Source organism: Acanthochromis polyacanthus, chromosome 20 (assembly GCF_021347895.1).
Source record: "Acanthochromis polyacanthus isolate Apoly-LR-REF ecotype Palm Island chromosome 20, KAUST_Apoly_ChrSc, whole genome shotgun sequence".
Classification (NCBI taxonomy): Eukaryota; Metazoa; Chordata; class Actinopteri; family Pomacentridae; genus Acanthochromis; species Acanthochromis polyacanthus.
Genome location: NC_067132.1, coordinates 25066687 through 25086758, shown reverse-complemented (window position 1 = coordinate 25086758; position 20072 = coordinate 25066687). Strand labels below are relative to the sequence as shown.

The window sequence follows — 20072 nt, the reverse complement described above, 5'->3', positions numbered from 1 at the left end:
ACTCCTTGAATGATCTTAACCTGCAATTAGTGCATTTAGTTCCAGCTGAGATGTAACAAGCTAAGACATTGTTCTGTTGTCTCAGTTCTGTGATCTGACAGTGTTTATAAAGAGTCGAGACTTGTTCAGACCAAAGAGAGCAGCCAGTGCTTTAAGCTCCACTATGGAGAGGCTGAAAATTTCACATTTTATCTTGGAATGAAACAGCAAAAGCAGCTTCATCATCACTTCAAAGGAATGATGGAGAACGCAGAGGAGGACGTAGCTGTTATTGGGATTGGATGCAATTTTCCTGGAGGTATGGTGCTTGATTTGGACACTTTTGCAAAAAGGTTGTCTAAATTTAAATTGAGTCATTGTGGTTTGTTTTATTTTAGGTGAGGGGTTGGAGAATTTCTGGAGGGTTCTCCTGGAGGGGAAGAACTGTGTGGTAAACATCCCAGCTGAGAGGTTTGACACCACTTTTTGGTATGATGCCAATGATAGCAAACCTGGAAAGACACAAACAACCAAAGCAGCTCTAATAGAAGGGTAGGCATTTGGCGGATTTAGTGTAATTTTCTTCTCTTTGTGGGTGTTTCAACTATAGTGGATCTCTGTTTTTTTTCTAGCTTTAATGAGTTTGATTCCAAGTTTTTCGGGATTCCTGAAGTGGAAGCTGAGTCTATGGACCCTCAGCAGAAACTCCTCCTGCAGTGCACATACAGGGCGTTAGAAGATGCAGGAATTGCCATGGAAAGCATCAGTGGAAGCAGAACTGGCGTCTACATAGGTACTCCTTTCATTTGTGACCTCTTAAACCCCCAGCATAATATCATGTTTTACGAAATTTGATTGTGGTGTTGCAGGTCTGATGAACAGGGATTACGAGATGCTCAGTAACAACAACCCAAACACGATAACCCACTACAACGGCACTGGGACGGCCATGAGTGTTGCTGCCAACAGAATTTCCTTCACTTTCAATCTTACCGGCCCATCTTTCGCCATCGACAGTGCTTGTTCCTCATCTTTGGTGGCTCTACATGTAGCCTGCCAGGCTATAAAGCAAGGTACTAGTCCCATTTGCCCTATAGAAAGTTAATTATTGCATGATGTATGAAATTTTCTTATTCTGTTGCTTCTCTTTCCACTAGGAGACTGTGAGATGGCACTATGTGGCGGCGTCAACTGTATTATAGAGCCGAGGATGTTTGTTGCTCTCAGCAAGGCAAAGATGATTTCACCTGAAGGATCCAGCAAACCTTTTTCAAGCAGAGCAGATGGTTATGGTAGAGGAGAGGGCTGTGGTGTGGTGCTGCTGAGACCTCTGAAAAATGTAAGTGGATGATAACGATCCGTGAATGCATAAATCTGAGGTACTTGAAACTTTCCACTGCATCGTCAGTACATTTCAGAGGGGTGCATTGCACTTTTTACTTCACTATGCATATCTGAGAACTTTAATTACTTTACAAACTAAGATTTTTGCATACAGAACATATGAAGAGCCACTAAAATAAGTTTTGTTGTTAATTAGTTAACCCAGCAGTTTACACGAGTATAGCTGATTAGTTAATTATTCAAATTTTCAATCAGCTTTTTTTTGTGTGTGTAGCACGGTTCATAGAAATAGAATGCAACACAAAGTTCAACAGATAAACAGGCAAAAATGAATAAAAATGGCATATTATCATAAATAAATGCAATCAGGAAACATGGAATGGAAGGCGAAATTCAAAATAACCTTTAAAAATTAAGTGATAGAAGACAAAATATGTTTAACGTATAAATAAATAGACAAATAAAATATTTTTAATACCACAACAACAATAATAAAGAATAAATATAAATAAAAGAATAAATCAAATAAAAGCCATACTAAAAGCATAGGTAATTAATGAATACAAAATTGTTTTGCTAATTATTTAAGTAATTTTTCACATGACAACATTTTAAGTATCAACTTCTGACTGAAGTTTCTGCTTTTCATTCTGAAAATATTTCAATATTTGCAGTGTATTTTTTAATAGTTTTGAAGTTTGGACTGTGTTTTAGACAAGGTGACTGTGTTACTGTGGGCTCTGGGTAATTGTGATGACATTTTCTATGTGTGGTCTACAGGAGGCAGTGCTGGTTGTCAAGTGTGACAGCAACAGGAACAATATAATAGTCTTAGAGTCACAGATGGACATTTTCATGCATTTGTTATTTTTATGTCATTACTATAAGTTCATTGTCCTGATTATAGTTACATATCTTTACTTAAGTAACAATTTTCATGTAGGACTTTCTTTTCTGTCGTGTTTTTAAACTGTGGTATCAATACTTTTACTTTAGTAGAAGTAATTGTGTTTATTTCCCAGCCATCTAGTGTCAAATACTTGTATACAGTTGAGATACTAGCTATTCTCCTAATAGTGTGACTTTCTATACAAAGGCCCTAAAGGACTGCAACAAAATATGGGGTATCATCAGCAAAAGTGCAGTCAACCAAGATGGACGCTCTGTCTCCCCAATCACCAAACCCTCCATGGTTCAACAAGAGCAGCTGCTGCAAAGAATCTACTCAGAGTCTGACATTGCAAATGTCCAGTACATAGAGGCTCATGGGACTGGAACTCCAGCTGGAGACCCAACAGAGGCAGGAAGCATCTCCAACATCATCGCTAAAGCCAGACCTTCGGGCTCAGAGACTCTCTGGATTGGTTCTGTGAAAGGTAACATCGGACACACAGAATCTGCAGCTGGAGTCGCTGGACTCATAAAGGTTTTGTTAATGATGAAGCATGAGACTATTGTTCCCTCACTGTTCTACTCTGAAGACAGTGCCAGTGTAGACATAAAAGCTCTGAATCTAAATATTCCGACTAAAGCTGACAGATGGGAGACAAAAAGTCCTCTAGGAAGGGTAGCTGGGATCAACAGCTTTGGGTTTGGGGGCACGAATGCACATGTGATTTTAAGAGAGCATAATCACACTGCAGTTTCCACACAGAAGCCCAAAGGTTGTCCAAAACTCTTTGTTCTGTCTGCAGCTTCTGAGAAATCACTGATCAGGACCATCACTGACACCCACCAAAGACTTTGCAGCAATCAAACAGTTGACCTACAGGCACTTTCATACACCTCAGCATGTGGACGGAGTCATTACAAACACAAATATAGGATGGCCCTCCTGACATACTCAATCTCAGATTTAGAGCACCAGCTGACATCTGCACTGAGAACAAAGATTGAATCAATACAGTCAGACAGCCAGGTGGTCTTTGTGTTTTGTGGAAACGGGGTTGCCTATAGAGGGATGTGCAAACAGCTCATGAGAGAGGTTCCTGTTTTTAGAGATAAGGTCAAAGAAGTAGAGGATCTCTTCCAGACTTATAAAACCATCAACATCAGCAAATGGCTCAGTGGTGAGCATGATCATGATGATTTTAGCTCATCAACTGTCATCCAGCCTCTTCTATTTGCCATCCAGATCAGCATTGCCACTCTCCTGAAGCACTGGGGTGTAAAACCTGACGCCATGCTCGGTCACTCTGTTGGCGAGGTTGCGGCCGCTCACTGCTCAGGCCTCTTGTCTCTTGAGGATGCAGTGAAAGTGTTGTACCACCGTAGTTCTCTCCAGAGCAAAGTCACAGGAGGGAAAATGCTTGTGGTCGGCAATGTGGCTGTAGATGAGGTGGCAAAAATTCTTCCAGATTTCTTTGGAAAAGCTTGCATAGCTGCTTTCAACAGCCCTCAGTCCTGCACTCTGTCAGGAGATGCAGATTCCATTGACATCCTCCATGAGAGGTTGAAGATCATGTTCATAGGTAGAAATGTCTTCCTCCATGTCTTGGATGTCCCAGCAGCATACCATAGTCACGTGATGGATCCAGTACTAGATGACATTAAGAGAAGCATAAACCTTTTGGATGCCAACAGCATGGAGTGCAACCTTTATTCTACAGTGACCGGAGAAAGATGTTCAGATGGGGATTTCTGCACTGGCACATACTGGGCAAAGAACATCCGAGAGCCAGTTTTATTTGAAAAAGCGCTTTATGTTGTCGTCAAAGACAAACAGTCCAAGAGTAATGCAGTCTTTGTGGAGATTGGACCTCGTAGAGCTCTCCAAAGGAACATATTTGAGACTTTAGGAAATGACACCATAGTTCTTTCCTCTGTCCACCCAGAGAAGGATTGCAATACCATCCTCTTAACAGTGGCAAAACTGTTTGAACTTGGCATTAATGTAGACTGGCATCAAGTCTACAAATGCTACAAGACATTGCCCACAGCTCTTCCGGTCTATCAGTTTGACAACACAAAGAAAGAGCTGAATTTTGAAGCTTTGAGAAAAGGTGACGAAACCTCTGTTTTTTCTCGTCATGTGCTCATATCCCAAATAAAGCAAGATAGCAAAGAGTTCGTGTGCAACCTCTCAGTAGAGACTGCACCGTATCTTTGGGAGCACAAAAGCAACAGCATTCCCATTGTGCCAGGTACGTTTTTTGTGGAATTAGCTTACGCTGCAGTGATGGCAAGCCTGAGGCCAAAGCATCCCGTTTCACTGCTCCATCTCAGTGTTAGATTTGAGAGCGTGTTGACACTCAGCTCATGCCATCAACAGTTGAAGGTGACACTGGAACATGCAGAGAACGTATTTAAGATACAGTCTTCTGCTGCAACACATGCCTCTGGGACATACAGGTGTGCAGATAGCCAGCCTTTGTTGGATGAATCAAGCATTTGTCTTGACGTGATCTCCCAAAGGTGCAAACTGGTTTTGACGAGGAAGGAGGTTTATTCAACTCTTTCTCAAGCAGGATTTGAGTATGGTCCTGTTTTCAGACGGCTAAATGATGTGCATTTTGGGAATGAATTCAAGGAAGCTCTGACAATAATTCAAGTCCCTAGTGAAGTTTTGAAACATCTTCATGACTATTTCATTCACCCTGTCCTGCTGGACTATTTTCTGCAGATGAGTGCTGTGGTTGCAATGGGACAACTAACAGCCAAGCAGGGATTCCCTTCAGGTATTGCAAGTATAGCTATATCAGGACCACTGCAGGAGGAGATGGTCTTGTACTTACAGGCAACTCAAGAGACTTCAGACTTTCTTGATGTGTGTGGTTGCTTTTCCACCACAGAGGGGAATGTGTTGGTGGAACTTAAAGGGGTGAGAATTTCATTTTTGGGCAGATGCTCAAGTGCTCCTCAGTCGCTGTTCTTCCACAATGAAATAGTTGCAATCTCTAATGAGAGAAACTTGGAAAATTGCAAAATCAAAGCAATTGTTTTTGAGGATAAACTCTGCATTGCGAAAAGACTTCGGCCATACATGAGTCCAAAGTCAGTCATTGTGGAAAGCAAAGAACAAGTTCGAAACTTAGTCTTCTGCTTGCTTAACACCACTGCAGATTTGGACAATGTTCTCTTTCTTTGGGGTGTTGAGGACATCAGTCACTTGACATCCGAGAAGATGCTGGACTCCTTGGTGAATTGCTGTGAGATATTTCGGCAGATTGTTTTAGCCGTGAAAGACAGCAAAAGTACCTGCGCTATCCGCGTCATAACTTACAGATCAACAGAAATGACGGCGGATCATGTCAGTCCTGGTTTTGTGCTTTCTGGTATGACGAGGGCTTGTGCAGCAGAGATGGCAGGTCTTTCGTTCCAGCTGATTGACCTTGCTTCTGTGACTAATGAAGACATTCAATTGCTGGCTTGTGTAATTGCCACCAGCAAGCAACAAGAGGTGAGGATCAGTAAAGGGCAGGCTGCAGCGACAACAATACTACGCACCCCAATGAAGGAAAAGGCTTTAAGTGAAGGTGATCTGCATTCTGTTTGTCCGAGAGACTTAGTCCTACAGACAGCTGATCCATACAGAATGGTAAACTTGTCAGCCCTCCCTGCTAACATTGATCAAAAACCTGTCCAGGAGAAGTCAGTTGTAATTCAGCTAACCAATGTATGTGTGCATTCATCAGATTACTTCCCTGTCAGCACTTCGCATTTGAATTTCGGCAAGACGATGTACTGGAACAAGCATGCTTCACACAATCACAAGCTACTAGCTATAGATTTTAGCGGCATTGTCACAGCTGTAGGGAAAGATGTTGCTAATCTAAGAGTGGGAGACCATATAGCTTCATGCTATCCAGTTCCTGCCTCTGCAAAGATTGCAATTCCTGAAGCAGTGTGCTACAACACAAAGAGACTTCCCTTTCTGGGGGAGACTCCTTGCGTGTCTTTCTTCATACTGGCATGGGAGATCCTGCAGCGAATGCTGTCTCAAGTGAAACAACAGCACAGAAAGTTGGCTATTATCTCCTCAAACTCTGCCTCTGCTCTGATGAAGGTTTTGGCTCTTACAGCAACCAGGTCAGGCTGGAATGTTTCCTCTCGGTCACATTTCAAGAGGGAAACTTCACATTTTGATGCATTTGTCTTACTGCCACCATATGATACCTCTTGGCAGGGGATTTATGACAGCATGGGCCTTGAGAAACACATTATTTTTGTGTGCAGCAGTGACATGTCACCTTTAGTCACAGCTAGCATGTTTGCATTGAAGAGTAAACACGTTCATGTACATAAGCTTGATGTGGCTAATGTTCTGCAGAGAGCTCATCTACATGCACAAAACAGGAACATCTTCAGCTGGCTTGTGTCGTTAGGCTTCGAGACAGAATCATTACCTCTAAGGAGAGAGCTTTATCAACCAAAAGAGTCTCAGTCTGATACAGAGTCATATTTCGCCAGAAACACAGTGCGACAAGTTGTTTTAGACCATGGAGAATTTGATCGGCCAGTATCTGATGTTCCTTTGCTTGCAAGACCTCCACAACTCTTTAAAGAAGGCTGTGTCTATATTGTAACCGGAGGGCTCTCTGGTTTGGGGCTCGAGACGGTTAAATTCATCGCTGATAATGGTGGAGGTTGTATTGCGACACTGTCAAGACGCATTCTGTCTGATAAAATACAATTTGAAATGGATCTCCTCCAGAAAAGATACGAGGTCACTATCATAAATATCCAGTGTGACATTTCTGTGTCGATGCAGGTGGTGAATGCGATCTCAAAAATTGGCCAAAGATTCCCTTCTTGCCCCATCAAAGGAGTGTTTCACAGTGCTGCAGTGTTGCACGACACACTGATTGAATCCCTTGATGAGTCACTCTTGAGAAAAGTGCTGCAACCCAAAGTCAGCGGTGCTCTAAATCTACACTTTGCAACACTTCACAACAAACTTGACTTCTTCGTGTGCTATTCTTCCATTTCATCATTCATAGGCAATGCCTCACAGTGTAACTACGCAGCAGCCAATTCCTTCCTTGACACGTTCTGTCATTATCGGAGAAACCTCGGTCTTGCAGGACAGTCCATCAACTGGGGTCCTCTGAACCTCGGTCTGCTGCTCAACAAAGACCACTTCCAAAAGTTCTTGGAGGCAAAAGGCTTGATGACAATGGATGTGTATGAAGTTCATGACACACTCAAAAAGTGTCTTCTGATGAACAGACCCCAACAAGTAATATGTAAATTCAATTTCAAAAACCTCCAGATTCATGTTCTCTCACAAAATGCGTCTCTCAGAGAGCGACTGTCAGCTTTAGTGGAAATGGAGCTGAAAGATGAAATACACAGTGAACCAAAAGTTGAGCTTTTGTCTTCCACACATGGAAGTGTGAAGGAGATTGTCAGTGATATAACCAATGTAAGTGTAGACGAACTGGACGATGACTACTCTCTGGTTGCATTGGGGATTGACTCAATGTTGGCCATGACTCTGCAGAACAAGATTTTCCAGGAAACGGGTGTTAATGTACCTCTGGTTATTATACTGGACCCCAACAGTACACTCGCCAGTTTGGTGAGTGTTGTATTGAACAGTGAATAATTTCATAACATCTATTTTAATGTGTATATTTATTTTGCAGACAAGGTCACTGTACAAGTGCAGTACAGAACTTACATTTTCTGCATGTTAGGAATCCAATTAGGACATCTGTACATTCACATGAAAATGTGTTTGATCTTATATGCTCTTGCAGAACAGCTCATAATTTAATCAATTTTATGTTATCTTTATAAGCAAATGTTGGTAGTGTAGCCTAACCATAATATAGCTTGTGTCTCTTTATCACAGAGCTTCATTGCTGTCATGCATTTTTTGATGGGTTAGTGTAACATTGGTTAAAGTCTGCTTTTTACCCTTTATGTACATAACAGAATTCAAAATTAAAATGAACTAAAATGTTTTGAGTTTTACTGAATATGTGAAATTGGGAGTATGTGTACTATAATGTTTGCTCATTTGGTTGTAATATTTAAGTTTGAAGTGTCAGAAATTTTAGACAGTAAACAACTGATGATACTGAAATGACTGCTTATGTGTTTTTGTAACGTGCATGAAAGAATTTTTGCAAATAAACCATCGATTGTCAGCTTGATTTATTGTGTCATAGTGAAAAAAAACATTAACAACAAAGACATTAGAAAAGTTACAACCACATGTGAGCACATTTTTAATCAACAATGACAATAAAAAGTTTCTGTCATAAACAGTTTCAATATCTGTGTGGCAAAAATAGGAACATAGCAAAACTGATTTTATAAGAGAACAGATTTTCTGTAATTGTGATTTTTTTTGTGAAGTTGTAATTTAACTGTTTTAGAAGGAAAACATGACTGTAAACACATAACAGATTTCTGTCCTCATTTTCTTCACAACATTTGTTTTGTTTGGTTTATTTGTTAAATTTACAACAAATCCATGTGACTTAAATATCCACCAGGAGAACAATGTCTTTGTCCACATGATGTGATAAATGAATGGTTCAAACAGCAAAATGCCTGATAACAAAGCATTTATTGAAATGTAACAAAAAGATACAAAGGAAGGTTTTGAATTTTACAAAATTATTTAACCAGTCATCAAGTTATTGTGTGTTTAATTGCAATGCTTTAAAGTTTTCATCATGAACAAACCAATCAGCAAAATGAGTTAAACTGAGACAAAACATCCATTCATAATCATATATGGTTAAAACTGCAATGCAAAAGAGAAACAAAACAGTAGAATTGAAGATTTGCACAACAACAAAGAATACAAAGGAGATTATTAACATGAATTAACGCATGAATTCTCCCATTATCCATCAGTCATCGAAAGTTTTCTATTGACTACTATGGCAAAGTTTTCAACTAAGCAACTATTACGTTATGTACATAATGCTCTGATGATCAGTTCTCCAAGTAAATTTGCATGTGAAGTTTTTACAATCTGGTGGAAACATTCTCAGTGTCTTTCACTGGAAGAGGCTCTTGGGTTTCATCCTCAGCTCCCTCACTCAGTACAGCTACCACTGCTATTACTGTGGCATTGGGATCCAACAGTTTCACTAAAGGCACATTCACACCTCTCTGTTGAAAGATCAGATTCTGCAGAGTCATGGCCTGCATGGAGTCAATGCCTAAAGATGGAAGACGTGATTCATCCTTTAGCTCACTCTGATCTATGCCAATGGTGTCACAAAGCAGGGACCTAACATAGTCTTTTGGTGAGACAGAGTCAGTCTGTTCAGTTTGAAAATCTGTATCTTTAGATTTGTGGAAGGCCTCCTCAACTAGGTCGTAGAGACGCGTGGTCAAGGATGCATTCTGAGAGAGGATGTTGTATCTGATGTTTCTAAAATTAAATCTGCAAACAGCTTGTTGGGGTCGGTTGAGCACAAGACATTGCTCCAAGCTTTTGTGAATCTCTGCCACTTCTAACACCTTCATCCCCTTTGCCTCCAGAAACCGCTGGAGATGTTCTTTGTTCAAGAGAAGACCGAGATTCAGAGCTCCCCAGTTGATGGACTGTCCAGGCAGCCCGAGTTTGCGCCTGTACTGACAGAACATGTCGAGGAATGTGTTGGCTGCTGCGTAGTTTGTTTGCGATGCATTTCCCAGGAAAGCCGAGATGGAAGAATAACACACAAAATAATCCAACGGACAGTGCTGTGTTGCATGGTGCAGATTCAGTACACCATTTATTTTGGGTCTGAAAACCTTCTCATACAGAGATCTGTTGAGCGCCTCAATCAGCCCATCATGCAACACAACTGCACTGTGAAACACTCCTCTGATTGGACAACAGGGGAATTTCTGGCCAATGACACTGATAGCGTTCTGCACATGCTCAGAGACAGATATGTCACACTCCATGCTGGTGATGCTGTTTCCATAATGCTTCTCTATATTGTGGATTTCTTCCTGCACTTCTGGTTTGGGTTTGCTCCTTGATAGGATGACAATGTACTTGCCACCTCTTTGGGAGATGAACTTGACGGTTTGAAAGCCCAGACCAGAAAGACCTCCTGTCACGATGTACACAGCTCTCTTTCGAAAAAGCGCTTTCTTTGTGGGCAGCAGTGGAATGTCAGACAGCGTAGCGCTAACATCTTTATCCAGAGCCACCACAGCCAGTTCCTTTGAGTTGAAGTATGATTCCTCTGAATTCAGGTTCTTGGTTTCAGCGCTCACACTCTGAAAGGTAAAGCTAGCAATGACACTTTTCCCGCTCAAGTTCAGGGACTTCAGCCAGTGATAAATGTGTGGCCTGTGTGCTCTCAGAGATCCCTTTTGCAAAATGACAGGCATCTGAATCATCTGCACGTGAACAGTTTCCTTTACACTTTGGAAGACTTTGTGAGTTAGCAAATCATGCATCTGGGCTTTGCATACGATTACAACACATTGGGTGCCTGAAAAGCTGCAAATTTTAGCAATCAGAGATTCATCAAATGGAGGCAGGATGACATATGCATCCATCTGATTGACATCTGCAGATGAGCCAACTTTCACAGTCCAACCTGATTTCACAGAGGCGAGTGTCAAGACTTTTACCAGGGCAGAATCAGGCACAGAAGAGATGATTTGTAAATTTTGTTTGGCTCTGGGCAAGGCTCGATGCAAGATCTCCCACGCTAGCACAAAGTAGGAAACGCATGGTGTTTTTTGGAGGAAAGAGAACCTTCTAGTGCTGTAGCACGCATCTTCTGGAACTCTGACCTTACTAGCTGCCACCACGGGATAACAGGAAGCAACAAGATCTCCCACTTTCAATTTCCTCACATTTTTTCCAACTGCTGTAATTGTGCCACTGAAGTCTAGAGCGAGCAGCTTGTGCTTCTGATGGGAGTGTTTGTTCCAGTACAGTGTCTGGCCGTGTTCCAGATGTGAAGCACTGACAGGAAAGTAATCGGATGAATGAACGCATATCTTACTGGGGCGGATTTCAACTGATGCATCACCGATTGGTTCAACGTCCTCGTCAAAAGGAACGGCACTCAGTTGAGTTATCTTATGTGCATCAGCTGTTTGAAAGATGCAAGGTTCGGTCAGTTTAGAAGTGTAACTGCTCTCTGAACTGTGAGTGGTTTCTGGTGGGGTACGGACTACGGAAGGTTTCCAAATGAGTCCATCTTTGACCACCAGCTCTGAGTACTTGTTGCAAGGATATGATCTTAGCACCTCAGACAGAGCTTCGATGTCCTTATCAGAGGTGCTGCTGATATCAGTCAGCTGAAAAGAAAGATCTGGTATCTCTGCAGCACATGCTCTGATCATACCAGCAAGAGCGAAACCTGGACTTATATGATCGACAGTGATGTCAGATGAGCAGTACGTTACTGCTCTAACTGAGTTTGGGAAGCGAATTCGCTTCAGCTCAAGGACTATTTGCCGAAAGATTTCACAGCAACTCAACAGATTTTGCAGAATGACGTCGGCTGCCAGAGTTGTAAGGTTTTCTTTGCACCACAAAAACAAAACCTCATCAAAGTTTTTCTCAAGATCTGTGATATTGAGATTTGCCAAGAGAGAAGGAAACCCACTGCTCAAGATATCTTTTGCATATGTGAAGGAAACATATTTAGACTTTGAGTCCAAATGTTGTTTCAGACCTTCAGAGATTCCCATGTGATCACAGAAGACCAAAGCCTTGGGAGGAGAAGGAGCAGGAGAGAAACCTTGGGGGATGACGCTGAAGGCGTTATGGTAGAAGTATTCGTCAACCACATGAGATTGACTGCCAAGGTACTTGAAAATCACATTCTTAACCTCGACCAACACTCTTCCTTCCATATCTGCAAAGCAACCACAAACCTCAAAATGATCAACTCCCACATCAGTTCCTCTCAGATACATGATCATCTCATTCTGCAAGGGTTCAAAAACTGTCAGGCTTCCTATTTTGGCAGGAAATCCTGGCCTACCACCGGAAAAGTGATCCACTGTGACAGGAAGAAGTTGCATCAGATAATCCAAAACTACAGGATGGATGTAATAGTCATGCAAGTGAGGCCAGATGTTTTCTGGAACCGCTACAGCTGCAACTGCCTCCTGTAGATCTTCTCCATAGTGCACGTCCCCTTTGTTCTGGAAGACATCTCCATACTGGAACCCTCCTCTAGTGAGATGCCCATACAACTCCTGACAACTCAACACAGATGTGCATCGTTTGTAAATGGAGCTCAGCGAAATGCAATGCTCTTCAATGGGTCTCCTATTTAAAACGACTGTGCCTGACGCATACACTGCAGATGGGGAGAGTATACTGAACCTAGTCTCTTTCCCCTTTTGTTCCAGTTGCACCTTCATTTCAGGTGAGTTCTGGGTCAAAACAAATGGACTGTGGAAACTGACACTGAGCTGTAGTGTGTTGATGGGTACTTTTGGTCTGACAGTGGCCATGAACGCAGCTAAACCCAACTCAGCATAGAAGGCACCAGGAATGATGGGTATATCGTTGTGCTTGTGCTCCTTCAAGTAGAAAGAAGAGTCAGAAAAAAGATCACAGCTGAAAATATCCCTCTCACCTCCTGTCTGACAGAGAATAGGGTGATTACTTGTTGTGTTCTTCTGTGCTGCTGCGATGATAACGTCTCTGTTTGAGCAATCAAAGTGGTATTTTGGGAAAGGCAGTGGCACTGTCTCATAACCTCTGTAGAGGGTGTCCCAATCTACCTGAATACCCAGTTCGAACAGTTTCGAAACAACAGATGTGACTGATTCATGATCTTTTTCTGGCTGCACCGAGGCAAGAACAGCGGTGTCATTCCCCAGAGTTTCCATGATGTTTCTCTGCAGAGTCCTTCTTGGCCCGATCTCTACACAGACTATGTTTTTCTTCCCCTTAGCTGCTGATCTCACCGCCTGCTCAAAAGCAACTGGCTCACGAATGTTTCTAGCCCAGTATTCACCTGTGCTGAAATCTCCCTGCTGGGCTTCCTTGCCTGTCACCGTGGAGAACAACTCTGCTTCAAGATCTTTCAACTGAAAGGTGCCAAGTACACCTTTGATTTCTAGCAAAATTGGGTCCATCATATAGCTGTGGTAAGCAACAGGGACATCCAGGACACGGACGAATAGGTTTTCATTGTTAGCTGAGTTGCTTAGCGCCTCTCGGAGGCGCTCGATTGCATCTGCGTCACCTGAGAGGGTGCAGGACTGCGGGCTGTTGAAAGCAGCAAGGCAAACTCTACCAGAGTAACAAGGGAGAAGAGATGTTACTTCTGATACAGCCATGTTGCTGATCACAAGCATCTTACCACCTGTGACTTTACTCTGGAAAATGCTACGGAAATATATGACTTTCACTGCATCCTCCAGAGACAGGAGGCCTGAGCAATGAGCAGCTGCAACTTCACCAACAGAGTGTCCGAGAATGGCATCGGGCTTGACCCCCCAGTGCCTGAGTAGGGTTGCAATCCCAACCTGGATCGCAAAGAGGAGTGGTTGGACAACATTTGGGTTGTTGAAGTCACTGCTCTCAGTGTCACTCTCCAGTGTGTCCAGGATGTCCAGAGTGCACAGACTTTGGAAAAGATGTGCAATCTCTTTGGTCTTTTCTCTGAATACAGGCTCTCGTTTTAGTAGCTGCTTACACATGCCATGATATGTGACACCATTTCCACAGAACACAAACACTAACCTTGGATCTGAATAGGCTGGGTTGATTTTTTTGCCAACAGTGGCACTTAGCTCCTCTTTGAGGTCGACCACAGATGATACCACAATGGCCTTTCTGTATCTATGTTTTTGGTGGCTTCTTCTGCAAGCTGATGTGTACAACAGAGAGTCTAGATCAACTTTGTTATCTGCCTGTAGCTGTTTAATAGTGTCTTCCATTATCATTTTAAGAGATTTCTGTGAATGTGCAGACAAGACAAAATATTTTACTTGCCTCTTTTCATTCTTTTTCTCAGCACATGGCTGCATGTGCTGTTTGACAATAGCATGTGCATTTGTCCCCCCAAAGCCAAAGTTACTCACCCCTGCAATTCTTGCACCGCAGGTGTCCCACTTTTCGTTTTTTTGGGAAATTTTAATGTTCAGGGCTTCTGGGTTTACAATGGATGTTTCATCGGAGTAGAAAACTGATGGGACAATAGTCTCATGCTTCATCATAAGTAGAACCTTAATGAGTCCGGCGACTCCTGCTGCAGATTCTGTGTGTCCGATGTTACCCTTCACAGATCCAATCAGCAGCGTCTCAGAACCAGGAGGTCTGGCTTTAGCGATGACGTTGGAGATGCTTCCTGCCTCTGTTGGGTCTCCAACTGGAGTTCCAGTCCCATGAGTCTCTATGTACTGGACATTTACGATGTCAGACTCTGTGTAGATTCTTCGCAGCAGCTCTTCTTGTTGTGTCATGGACGGTTTGGTGATGGGAGTGACAGAGCGTCCATCTTGGTTGACTGCAGTTTTGCTGATGATACCCCAGATGGGGTCGTGGTCTTGAAGAGCCTGTAAAGCAGCACAATGGTGGAGCTAAAGGTAAGCAACAACAGGAGTATGTTCCATTAACGGAGTAACGGCATGCTGTAACAAATTTCCCTATAAAGTTTATAATGGCAGCTGTGGTTTCCTGGATTGTGTTTCCAAATTAATTGTAGTTTTGTATCTAGTTATTTCTATGCTCTTTTGTGTTTAGTTTTGTGTCTGGTTTATGTTCTTCTGCTTCTCTTTGGGACAGTATCGTCTTCCTTCTGTTGTTTTGTGTGTTGCTTTTTGTTGCTTTGTGTGTTTGTGTTGTGTGTTCCTTTGTGTCATTTATGTCTCACTTTTCTTTTGTGTCTTTCTGTTGTTTCATGTCTCAATGGGAAAGTTTTGTGTTGCGTCTGTCTTGTCTTTGTCATGTTCCTTCTCACATATATCATTTGATGTCTCATTTGCATTATTTTGTGTGTCTCAATATCTCATTTGTGACATTTTGTTTATCTCTTTTGTTCTTTTGGGACAGTTTTGTCTGGTTTCTGTTGTCCTTTTTTTATAACAATTTCCTGATAATGTTGCTGTTAAAGGTCATCCTTGTTTTCAGCTACAAGACATCAGATTTTACAGATTTCTTTTTATATCATTTGGAAACGTTGCAGAATATTACTAGAATTTGGCAGTATTTTTGCAGTCATGCATTACAATGCAGTGAAAACTCATTATTGGTGCTAATTAGATGTCTAAAATGTGTTGCTTATTTCCAAATGAGAGAAAATAGGACATCAGAAATGTATTCTGACCTTCTTCAGTGGCTTCAGGAGAACCACCCCACAGCCTTCCCCTCGACCGTAACCATCTGCTCTGCTGGAGAACGGCTTGCTGGTGCCATCAGGTGAGATCATCTTGGCCTTACTGAGGGCAACAAACACTCTTGGCTCAATGATGCAGCTGACCCCTCCACAAACAGCCATGTCACAATCACCTAAAAACATAAAAACAGAGTATATAATCTCACAAAATAATATATTCAGTTGGATGCCAAGGGAATGATTTTCCACAGTTACTCTAGTGGTTCCTCGAAGTGTTACTTGAAAGCTTTACAGACCTTGTTTAATGGACTGACATGCAAGGTGAAGAGCTACAAGCGATGATGAGCAGGCACAGTCTATTGTCAGTGAGGGTCCGGTGAAGTTGAAGACGTAGGAGACTCTGTTTGCTGCAATATTTACGGCAAGCCCAGTGCCGGTCCAGTGGTTGATCACACTTGGGTGCACGTGTGCAGCGTTTGTTTCGTAATCTCTGTTCATAATGCCTGTAATCCAAGTGACGGGGAAAATATAGGAAATTTCCATATGATTTGATCAGTTTTGTTATGAATGTTACGTATGGTAAGCTATTCAATGCTGTATATTTTTAAAAAGCTGGCCCAAGGACAAGAAGATAAGTTTAATTTTGGGTCATTCCACCACTGTTTTTTCTAGAAAATGCTAAGCGCCACTGACCAGACACGCATTTTTAGCATCTTACCAAAAAACACTCCTGTCCGGCTCCCACTGGCTTTCTCGACAGGAGTTCCAGCGTTCTCTAAAGCCCTGTAGACACACTGAAGGAGCTGTTTTTGCTGAGGATCCATTTGTTCCACTTCACTGTCACTGATGCCAAAAAACTTGTGGTCAAATTCGTTGAACCTGAAAACATTAAAGACCATTTAGGATTCCATTTAGTAAAAGACGATATATCGCAAGTTGAAGTCATTCTCTTTTTTTAAAAAAAGAGCTTTATTTGAGGTTACTTCTCACGGTTTGACTTTTAACTTGTAAAAAAAATTAATATTCAGAGTCTAGAGCTAGAATACTTTTCCAGTTGTGCTTAAAATACTCATGAAAAATACTATATTCAGGTTTGTTTTTTTTCTGACTGGAAACCAAAGTCCTACATATCATAAAGGCAGCAGCTCTGTGGCTCCATATTTGACAGAAATCTTTGCATTTCCTGGTATTTCTGTCCATTTGACAAATAACAAATCAACAAAAATACATATTCTTTAGTGAAAGAAACCCCAATTATCAAAAGGAATTAAAAAAAGATGGCACTTTTCCTTTGGTGTTGGCTAAAACCATTCTGGGGGCACCTCAGATTCCTCTATACAAAAGAAAAGCCTTTTATATTCAAATATTTTAGTTTTTTTTTAATTGGGAGGAAATGTCGATGTCAATTTAAGAATTTCTAACCACAAACATTTTGATTGAAAACTCTCTATCACAGAAACAAAGTGCTCTAAAGTGTTTTTTTTATATGTCTGAACGTGTCTGCAGAGGATTTTTAGTATCATTTTTGTTTAAAGTGAACTTTTGTGTTTGCTGTGGTTGAACATTTTCTGTGCTCTACACATCAGTATACTCAGTCTGATGCTGATAAACCACAAAGAATGTGAAAGGACTGAAATGTTACATGATTCCACATGGTTTGTTTGAGCAAACTCCAAAGTTTAAAGTTGACTCACAGCTCAGTTTTCTCCCTTCTTCATTGTAATCTTCTAAAACCACCTCCATTACATATCCTTTCTGCTTTTTCCCCACATTCATTGTTGCCTTATTTTTGCCACATTAGCGACCATGTGCCAGATTCAAAGACCAAATACTGACGAAAAGATTGCTGCTGACTTTGGCCTCAAACTAACATTTCAGCCACACTTCACTGAAGCACGTTCATCAGAAGTGTCACTTTCTGGGTTTATGTATGTGCTTCCCACACCTGGTTCTAATCCACAATCAGTGACTCCAACACCAGGTAGCAACACAGCTGGCATTCATGACAATCACTGGACACTTTAGAGAAGGTTCAGTCAACACTTTTATCCATGTACATTTTATACAGCCAGGACTGAGGTGGTCAGCAGTGATCAGGTCTGATTTTAGCAATGGGTTGTTCTTTAAAATGATGGTAATTTTTAAGAAATGGTTTCTGGAATCTTGTTAGAAAAAGTCACTGAAGTAGACATTAGTGTACATATGACAACTGAAAAGTATAAAAGAATGATTTTGTTCCCACAATACATTGCCCCAAATAGATGTCAATATAAAACAAAAATAGAATATTTCATTTGAACTCTCATTCAAACCACATGAGCAGGCCTGTCAGTGATAAAGTTTAAAGCACAGCGTACCCATCAATGAGAGCAGCCTTGGCTGTTCGGGATTTTCCTGGTTTGGTGTCATCGGGGTCGTACCAGCTGGGCAAGTCAAATCTCTCTTTGGGAATTGGCATGGAACAATTTCTTCCATCAACCAGAACCTTCCAGAAACTGTCAAGCCCTTCTCCTGTTGGGAAAAATACAGATTATTACATAAAAGACTTAAAAGCTCCAAGTCACTACTTACTTTAATATTTTGACCACATTGGCTCAATTTAAACCAAGTAAAATGGAAGATTTATATTTGTTTCAGTTATTTACTTTGGAATTACCATAGTATCACTTGAATAATCCTGGCAGTTGCTCACAGGTTGTATGTCTCCATTTAAATTGTAAACGTTCAGAAAAAATCCGCATTGTTGAAACCTTGTGAATTGTTCAGTATTAGAATTTTCTGATCTCATATTGATATTTTTCCCACTACCTTTCTTTATATACATTGCACAAAATAAAAAATAAAAAAAACTGTGAATTGCAACTTCATCAGTAAAATAAAAAAGAAAAAAAAAGAAAAATTAAACACTGAAAACAAACTGAAGCTCCTACGTTCTGCTCACCTCCTGGAAAATTGCATCCAATTCCCACCACGGCAATACTGTCCTCAGGTTCTTCCATCATGACTGCATCACTTTCACTTCCAGACAACATCACACCAGAGCAGAGGATATTTCTAAACTGTCATTAGTCCAGTTTATTCGTGCACCACCGCATCCGTACATCCATCCTGTAGCTGCTTCCCTCACTGATGGTATCACTGCTGGGTTGATTCTTTAAGCAACTTCTTTTCTCGATTAAACATTTATGACTGATTGTATATGTGAACATGGAGATGAAGGACTTCACTGCACACATTTATGGTGCCTTGCAAACCACGAGACCAAGTTTATCGCGTTACAACTGACCTGCAGCTTTATAGTCCAGACTGAAAACTGACCTATTTAGACGTGCCTTCGAATCATATGACTGTTTTATGGTCGTTATGGTTTTCGTAGTCTTGTGTTTTTTATGGGTTCTATGGTTTTACAGCAACCCAAATTGTCTCATTTTATTATACTTTTGGAAAGCACTTTGGTCTTTAAAAATATTTTTTTTAATGGATTGATTGAAGTTCAATTCGCAAATTGGTACATCATACAGCAGGGTGAGTCTGGGTCTGGTTTCATTGAAGCTTTTCAAGCTTAAACTGTGTTTTTAAATAAAGGAAATATAAGTAGTTTTGTGAGGCACAATCAAGAACTTAGCTGTAGTTTCATTCCCTGCAACAGCGATTAGTTGAAAATGATGTCCTCATATTAGGACAATGGTTTTATTTTACTGTATGATACAATAAATTCACCAGTGTGTGACACTGTTTAAAACTTTATTTTAATGCCTAAACTTGGCTGTTCAAAAACAAAATGCAAACAGAGCAACATTTGTTTAACTTTTGGTGACCATTTAGAATTTTCCTTGCTCCATACTACAATTAGGAGCTACACTAGAAAAAAAAAAGCCTCTCTCAAAGCAATAAAAAAGACTTATTTCAAAGAACTTTTACCTTAAAATAAGTGAAAAAAAAAAGTCTGCCAATAGAAAAAATGAAGAATGGCTTGGTAAGATTTCTTGAAATAAGATATATTTAGAATATTGAGATCCTAAAATTAGCTGGGGAAACTTATTTTAAGCTCTATTTTACCAGGATGTCAAGCTTAGGTGTCTTAACCCTCCTTTTGTGTTCATTTACGGCACCAAAAAATATTGTTTTCTTGTCTGAAAAAAATCCCAAAATTCAGCCAAAAAATTTCCCTAATTTATAAAAAGTTGCAAAACCTTGAGGAAGAAAATTCCTTAAAAGTTTCCCTTTAAAGTTTTATTTTAAAAAATCCACAGATTTGGCAAGAAATAAATATTTAAAAATCTAAAAAAAAGTAAATATTTTCAAAAAATGAATAAAAATCTGCCAAATAAAATTCCCAAAAATATCTAAAGTGATTAAAGACTGAACAGTAAAAGAATTTAGATAAAAGAATTTTAGGTCAATCAGAGGCGGTGAAACCAAAGGGTCCAGATGATTTGAGCTGGAACCACTCATTTTTAAAACCCTGAAACACCCGATAACCTCATAATATTATGAGGTTATCACTGGTGACGTGTTCAGATGCAC

The 20072-nt window shown here is 40.8% G+C and overlaps 2 protein-coding genes across 2 annotated transcripts; one reads left to right on the top strand and one right to left on the bottom strand.

Moving 5' to 3' along the window:
* Positions 1-732: 732 nt before the first annotated feature.
* On the top strand, positions 733-8389 carry pks1 (polyketide synthase 1). The gene is made up of 4 exons (XM_022208051.2): positions 733-772; positions 849-1052; positions 1137-1318; positions 2420-8389. The coding sequence occupies exons 1-4, from the start codon at positions 733-735 to the stop codon at positions 7868-7870; spliced, it is 5877 nt and encodes a 1958-aa protein (XP_022063743.2). The 3' UTR covers positions 7871-8389.
* An 839-nt stretch (positions 8390-9228) lies between these two features.
* On the bottom strand, positions 9229-18544 carry LOC110960697 (uncharacterized). The gene is made up of 6 exons (XM_022208052.2): positions 18487-18544; positions 17903-18056; positions 16264-16424; positions 15842-16048; positions 15537-15718; positions 9229-14766 (listed from the first exon to the last, which is right to left on the bottom strand). Exons 1-6 carry the CDS (start codon positions 18542-18544, stop codon positions 9250-9252), a joined length of 6279 nt encoding a protein of 2092 aa, XP_022063744.2. The 3' UTR covers positions 9229-9249.
* Between the last annotated feature and the right edge of the window lie 1528 nt (positions 18545-20072).